This window comes from Triticum aestivum, chromosome 1B (assembly GCF_018294505.1).
Source record: "Triticum aestivum cultivar Chinese Spring chromosome 1B, IWGSC CS RefSeq v2.1, whole genome shotgun sequence".
NCBI lineage: Eukaryota > Viridiplantae > Streptophyta > Magnoliopsida > Poales > Poaceae > Triticum > Triticum aestivum.
Window position 1 is genome coordinate 409,545,921 of NC_057795.1, and position 7,635 is coordinate 409,553,555.

Consider the following 7,635-nt stretch of genomic DNA (forward strand, 5'->3'; position numbering starts at 1 on the left):
AGAGTTATGAACTGAAGAGAAAATACTGACTCGCCAAATGGGATATCATTTGTCGACCAAAGGACCAGGGGGGCCTTGGTATTGAGAATCTTGAAGTCAAGAACATATGTCTTCTCAGTAAGTGGTTGTATAAGTTATCAGTTGAGGCTGAGGCAACTTGGGTGCAGATTCTCTGTAGCAAGTATCTGCAGTCCAAGACTTTGTCCCAGGCGACAGTGAGACCGACTGACTTGCCGTTTTGGAAGGGGCTTATGAGAGTCAAAGTTGCCTTCTTTAATAGAACAAAGTTTATTGTCGTTAATGGCAACACCACTCGCTTCTGGGAGGATACTTGGCTTGGTGAAACGTTGTTGGCGCTTTAGTATCCGTCCCTGTATCGTATTGTTCAGCGACGTGATGCTCTTGTTGCAATGATTATGCAGTCCATTCCCCTTAATATTCAGTTTAGGAGGGTGCTTGTTGGCGACCGGTGGGAAGCATGGCTTCATCTGGTGAGTAGACTGATGGAGGTTCAGCTAGCTCATCAGCCCGATCAGTTGTCTTGGAAGCTTACTAGGTCTGGAGAGTTCACAGTCAAGTCGATGTATATTGATGTCATTAACTCTAGTGTTATTCCTAGTTTCAAACATGTTTGGAAAGTCAAGGTTACTTTGAAAATTAAAGTGTTTATGTGGTTTGTACATAAACAAGTCATTTTGACAAAGGATAATTTGGTTAAGCGCAACTGGACAGGATCTACTAGGTGTAGTTTTTTTGATCGGGACGAAACTATCAAGCACCTCTTCTTTGATTGCCCGTTGGCGAGAATTTTGTGGCGCACGGTGCAAATTGCCTTTAACATTACTCCTCCGAATTTGGTCAGTTCATTATTTGGAACGCGGCTTGTTGGGATAGAGTCCGAAACAGCTAGACACATTCGCGTAGGAGTATGTGTGTTGTTATGGGCAATTTGGAACTGCAGAAATGATTTGGCTTTTAATAGAACAACAACTATTCATTTTTTGCAGGTTTTATTCCGAGCTACTACGCTGATCCGTATGTGCTCCTTACTCACTCCGATGGAGGCCAGGGAGCGTTTGGTTACTGAATCTGTCCGGTGGAAGATGGTAGCGCGGGATATCTTCAACCGGTTTGGATGGCGCTCATGTAGTAGGATAGGCGATTAGTGTACCTATCTTTGTTATGCCAGTCGGTTGTGGCTTTTGAGCATTTTGTTTTTGGCGTTGTGGCTCTTTGTGAGCTAGCTGTTTTTTGTTTTCAGACTATAAGATCTTGTTGAACCTCTTTATTTATCTATAAATGTGGCCGTATGCATCGTTCTGATGCAGAGGCCGGGGAGTCCTCCCTTTTCGAAAAAAACATGCCCATTGATTATGAGGTGTCTCTGGCGAGTTGTCAATCTCAAATCTACCCGCTCAGTCTCTTCAAGATACTCAGTGGTGGCGACAAGCCTAGGGCAACTAGGCTATAACCCTAGGCCTAGTGTCAAGATCCCTTGTAATTCCTTTTTACAAAGTATTGAAAATGTTGGGAATTTATGTTCAAGCTAGCTCAGCCCTAGGCGTAACTCGCTGCTAGCTTCACCACCGGAGATAAGGATGTGTGCACGTACATTTACATGTGTGCGTGCGTGCGTGTGTGTATGTGTGTGTGTGCGCGCGCGCGTCAAGATGGTGCTTCTCAAAAAAGCAACATGTTAACACACGGTAGACAGTTTGAAGTTTACATGCTTCCAGCTAAGGGGACTATGCTTTTCTTTTTGGGAAATGCTTCTCCTCACCCGACTAGTAACTGGCTTCGGTTGCATGATGCATGTTTATGTTGGCCCACCCAACGCTATCACATACAACCTTATCCCAGCAAATGCGGCTACCCACACATTTTCCCTTCATCGAGTCTTCTTCTTCCTTGGAAACCCCCCTTCAATTTCTTCTCATCCCAGCCCGGCGCCGCAAGTTGGATGTCAGTAGACACCACCACGGGACACCACCACGGCTGATGCCCTCATTGACCAAGCAGGCGAGCATGAAACATCGACCAACACTATCATTGAGGCGTGTCGGTGTTGCACCAAAAATTTCTGCCATGGGGCACAGGCTGTGCCGCCGCGCCCTCCAATGGCAGAGTCTGCACGGTGGTGTGGCGACCACAACGGTGGTGGGGTTGTGACTGCAATGATTCTGACTGGAATAGTGTTGGGATTTGGTGTTTGCAACTGGGGTTCTGTTTCTAAAACATTTGTGTTGTTGCAATGGTATGTAAACAGGGCTATGTGTTTTGAAACATGTGTGATGTTACAATGACGGCCACGGTGCGCTTTGCAACATGGGTCTTGTTTCAAAGGAAAAAAAAAAGGAGTTCCTGTTGCATAGAATCAAGCGCAACAGTAGCCTTCTTGCAAAGGCTAGCGCTTAGATGAGAGAGACCAGACGGCTATTCGAGTATGCATCCAAGGGCTGCCGAGGCGGTAGATCTTCTTAGATTATCACCCGACAGTGCTGCCATTTCTTTTTTCAAGATTAAGTTCCTTTTTGCATATTAATAATTGGTGGGATAGCAATACGTACGTGACAAAGAAAACAAAAACAAAAAAGTGTTACACGTCTATACACGGACGCAGGCATGCAGCACGGCCAGCCTCAGTGACCGACGATCATGGCCTCCTCGTCAGCGAGCTCGATGCCGGCATCGGCCATGCGTTTCTCCTTGTACACGTAGCCCCTTGCGGCGATCGTGAAGAAGACAATATTGATTGCGCTCATGACGGCGAGCAGCCAGTAGAAGTAGTCGAGCCTCCCCTGGTCGATGTTGTTGGCGAGCCAGCCGTCGTTGCTCCCATGGCCGGTGACCTTGTGCACGATGGTAACTATGAGCGTGCTGAAGAAAAAACCAAGCGCGCATGTGCTAAGGAACAGCCCCGTGCTCATGGTCTTCATCCCTTTGGGGCACTCGCGCAGGAAGAAGTCGAGCTGCCCCATGTACGTGAACGCCTCGCCGGCTCCGACGAGCAGGAACTGGGGCATGAGCAGGAACACGGTGAGCGTGACGCCGTTGGCGGACTCGGTGAGGCGGTACCGCTCAATGAGCGCGGCGGCGGCCATCCCGGCAATGGACAGGAAGAGGCCGACGAAGACGCGCTGGAGCGGGGAGAGGCCGTGCGGGTTGCCGGTGACGCGGCGGGCCACGGGGGCCACGAGGCGGTCGTAGAGGGGCACGGTGAGGAGGATGGAGCTGATGAGGAAGACGGTGAGGGAGCCGGCCGGGATGAGGAACCCCGAGCCGCCGATGGCGCGGTTCATGACGGACGCCTGCTCGACGGCGAAGGTGGTCATCTGCGCGTGGATGGTCCAGAACATGATAGTGGTGGCCCAGATGGGCAGCATGCGCACCACCTGCTTCACCTCCTCCACGTCCGTCCGCGTGCACAGCGTCCAGCTGCTCGCCGCCGCGGGCGACTCCCGGTCGACGACGGCTGCGTGGTCAAGGAATCTGCATTTGTACATCACAAGTCATTGGCCACTGTACATCAGTAGCGATTTAACAATGCCAGTTACTTGAAGTACTAATTGAGTGAGTCCATGGCGTTTTTAATTGAATCATTGGGCTGACGCGATGCGTCAAAACTGAGTCTACTTCTCGTACGTCGATCTCCGTCACAATTACTCCAGTACGTAGTACGTACGCGACTCGTGAACGCAAGCACATGAGACATATGATATGATACTGCCCTTGGGACGATGCCAGGAGCCACTACTGGAACGTGTGCAAGCGTGTGGTCGAGCACTGCACCAAGTCACCAGCTATCTCGCATAAAAGTCGATGCTGATGCACGGAATCTTGCCAGTCTTGGAGGAGGTGTTCTCAGTGGAGTGACCTTTGGCCGTGGCAGCGAGCCCGTGAGCCTGAGCAAAGCTGCATATTGTCATGTGGCTGGGCAGTGCCACCCGTGGGTGTTGGGCAGGCAACTGGCCGGCCATGAAAATTTAGCGACCGTTTGGTTCTAATAAATCACCTGATTTTACTGATTTTAAGTCACCTGACTTATAAGTCACCTTTTCACATCTTTTCATACCAATCAACATCATGCAGGTGATGGAACCCACGTAAAAGGAGGTGACTTATAAGTTTTGAGTTGGGATGGAGCAACTTATGACTTATAAGTTGGAGTGACTTATAAGTTGGGTCTGTTTGACAAAATAAGTTACTTTTTGCACTTTTAAACTTATAAGTTAGTGACTTAATTGAAACCAAACAGACCCTTACAAGGAACTAGCTCGCGACCACTCCACTTGGCTTTGGATCAGTCGATCTCGGCCGAACCCAAGAAACGCGATGCATTGCACGTTTCTCTCTCCAGGAAGCTGCGAGATGCCTCTCACATAAAAGCAATGGCTGTTGGCTATGGCTGCTTCTTGCGTCGAAACTTTCCCTAAATTGACCCATCAAAGTTTCTGTGTAACGTTCCGACTCAAAAAAAAAGTTTCTCTTTCATGGTTAGAATTGTACCAAATCAGCGACAATTAATATGAACCGGGGTGAGCATAAACTTTTTGCTGATATATTCAGTAGTACCCACTTCGATCCAAAATGAGTGTCGTGGTTTTAGTTTAACTTTGTAATAAAATCACGACACTTATTTTGAATCCAAGAGAGTAATTTCTTTTCCGGGTGGTTTTTTTCTATCTAGCTTGTTAGCGGTTCGTGGCCGGTCGGCCTTATCTGATACGGCGAGCGGGGAACGTATCCGGCTGACAGCTACATGCTTGGACGTTGGAACTGAATATCTCATTTAAATCCCATCAGTTAATCCCGGCTAGCTAGATTTCCGCACTACGTGATAGATGTGGCACGATCCATGGGGCCATGGCCGTGCACTGTCGCTCTACACTACACATCGTGTCCATGTCACGTATTAGTCACTGTGGGCCGGTGCCAACTCAATCGATCGCGCGCGTGCCCAATTATTAATAATTGGCAGGCCGGGCTTCTCGGTGACGATGAATATACAGTAGATGGCCCAACGCTAGCTTTGCTTGACACTTGATATTACAATCTTCTATTGCATAATAAAGTGGCGAGATTCCTCAAAAAACTTGATATTACAATCACTGGGTACTGGACCATCCCCTAGTGTCTATTCTAGCTTAGCTATTTCTGAACTAAGATTATGGAAGTACTGTACTGTTCTGACTTGTATAAGCTAGATACGTGAAGCATTGCTACAACCCTTTTTTAGCCAAGACAAATGGGCGTGCATGTGTTGTGAGTTGTGACCGGCTAGAGAGGGAGGCAGAGAGTTGTTTTGGTAAATGAAGAGACATTTATTTTATTTGTGGACGATGGATGGGGATGTGAATGTTGCACTGGACCAATGATGAGCTCCCTGGCTGGACACTCAAATCTCAGTTTAATCCCATTTAAAGTAATAGTGTATCAGACAACCTGGCCTGATACAACTTTGTCAGATGATTCTTCTCCTAGAGCTCGTCTACCAGGTTAATTACTACATTTAGTTGTTAAAGCAGCAGACTAGGCAATTTAGGTACGAGGAGCGATGCTCTTGAACGAATGCTTACCGGCACTCCTTGCTGTGGGGGAGCTTCAGCTTGCCCTTGAGGTCCTCGCCGGCGGCGGCCTTGTCGTCCACGTCGTAGAGCATGCTCGGGTCGGACGGCAGCGGCAGGGAGCGCTTCCTCCATGCTGCGGCCGTCACGGTGGCGACCTGCGTCAGCGGGCTGCCCACAAGCTTCTTGAACCGGTACTTCCTGGTGCCGGACAGGAACACGCCGAGCCCGCAGAGGATGCCGACGGCGACGACGCCGTAGCCCCAGCGGCGGCCCACGTTGTCCTGCACGTACACCAGCACGGTGACGGCGAGCAGCGCGCCGATGCTGACGAAGAAGTAGAACCAGTTGAAGAAGCGCATCATCATCTTGCGCTCGCCGTCGTCGGACTCGTCGAACTGGTCCGACCCAAAGCCGGACACGCTCGACTTGAGCCCGCCTGTCCCCAGCGCCGTCATGTACAGCCCCAGGTACAGCACACCGAGCTGCGTCCCGTTCGCCGGCACGCAGTCGGGGCTCTGCCCCGTCGCGTCCCCGCACGCCGCCGGCCGCAGCCCCGGCGCCACCGTCGAGATCGTCAGTATCATCACACCCTGCATCGATTAAACTATGCAAGTCAGTACAGGGATGCTAGGCGTGCAACTGTGGCTTATGGGCAAGTCATGTACGGTGGCTTGGACGGCGGAGAAGACAGCGATGGTGAGGTAGCGGCCGAGGTAGGTGTCGGCGATGAAGCCGCCGAGGAGGCAGAGCATGAAGGAGGTGCCGATGAAGTTTGTGACGGTGTTGGCGGCGGCGGCGCTGCCGAGGTGCATGGTGCCGGTCATGTACGGCACCAGGTTGACCGCGATGCCCAGCGTCGTCATCCGCTCGAACAGCTCCGCGCCTTCACCAAAATCAAGATCTCAGCTCTCCATTCGTCCGACACCATCGATCGAACCAGCATTCCACGAAGCGACCATGCAGCAAAACGACAGGGGCGCCGGTAAAAAAAATACCTAGGATCATGGCGGCGCATCCCCACCCGCCGGTGGAGGCGCGGGCGGCGGGGCGGCCCTTGTAGTCCCAAGCGTCCGCCAGGGCGGCGCCCTGCTTTCCGGCCTCCGCCACGGTCTCCGGCAGCACTTCCGTGCCCATCTCTGCTTCAAGATCAAGCCTCTCACGTGCTCGTGATGACAGGATCGAGCGAGCAGCCGGGGAATAGGTAGCGCGGTGACGAGGAAGCTCGGGCTCGAGGGGGAGGTGATGATGCTGGTGGAGTGATCCTGCGGGGTTGAGGGGCTTCTTTTATAGCGGGAAGCCGGTGGATCTCTACCTCGGGATTCGGGCTGCATCTCACCTTTGCTTTCGTTGCTGAGCTAGGTGTGATTAGTTTGTGGTTAATTAGTCGTCGTCTCCTTCTGCCAAAAAATAGTCACTGTATCTCCTGTCTCCCGGGCTCCTTTTTCCCATGACTCTGGCACTCATTAATTAATTGCTCAATTATTGGCTAGCTAGCTTGTTCTATTTTCCCAGAAGCTCAAACAAAAAGGCTATTGGTTGAGCAGGCGGCCGGGAAGCTAGACTACCGGGTTGAGATGACACGAAGTATTAATCCCCTGTTTCTTTTTCGTTTGCATATAAAATTGTTTAAAGTCAAATTTTATAATGTTTGACCAACTTTATAGAAAAAATATATCAACATTCACGAAATTAATTTTTATATTGTATAGTTGTAATATTGTAAATGTTGATTTTTTTTAAAATATAAAACTGGTTAAAGATTGTGTTGTTTGACTTCAAACAAATTTTATAAGAAACAGAGGGAGTATTTTCCAAAAGCATGGTTAATAGTAGAGCTAACCGCGGGCTCTATATAGTATTTTCTTCGATTGAGTTTATAAGTTAGGCACGTATTTTTAAATTTTGATTTAGCTAATAAAACATATATAATATGCCATAAAAATTATATGGTAGAAACTTCATTTGATGACAAATCTATAGTCAAACGCCAACTTTATCCGGTAGTCATGTCATCTATAGGCAACTCATATTATAGTTAGCTATTGGCACTTACTACTTTACCATACAT

The 7,635-nt window shown here is 49.5% G+C and overlaps 1 protein-coding gene across 1 annotated transcript; it reads right to left on the reverse strand.

The window, feature by feature from the left end:
* Positions 1–2,440: 2,440 nt before the first annotated feature.
* On the reverse strand, positions 2,441–6,965 carry LOC123127795 (protein NRT1/ PTR FAMILY 6.3). The gene is made up of 4 exons (XM_044547641.1): positions 6,563–6,965; positions 6,233–6,450; positions 5,577–6,157; positions 2,441–3,489 (listed from the first exon to the last, which is right to left on the reverse strand). The coding sequence occupies exons 1-4, from the start codon at positions 6,699–6,701 to the stop codon at positions 2,640–2,642; spliced, it is 1,788 nt and encodes a 595-aa protein (XP_044403576.1). The 5' UTR covers positions 6,702–6,965; the 3' UTR covers positions 2,441–2,639.
* Between the last annotated feature and the right edge of the window lie 670 nt (positions 6,966–7,635).

Bases quoted from the DNA above. Each gene is read 5' to 3' on its own strand.
- LOC123127795 (XM_044547641.1), bottom strand. From the start codon at position 6,701: ATGGGCACGGAAGTGCTGCCGGAGACCGTGGCGGAGGCCGGAAAGCAG. The intron at 6,451-6,562 runs GTATTTTTTTTA...ATTTTGGTGAAG, and splicing joins ATGCGCCGCCATGATCCTAG to GCGCGGAGCTGTTCGAGCGG. The intron at 6,158-6,232 runs GTACATGACTTG...TAATCGATGCAG, and splicing joins TCTCCGCCGTCCAAGCCACC to GGTGTGATGATACTGACGAT.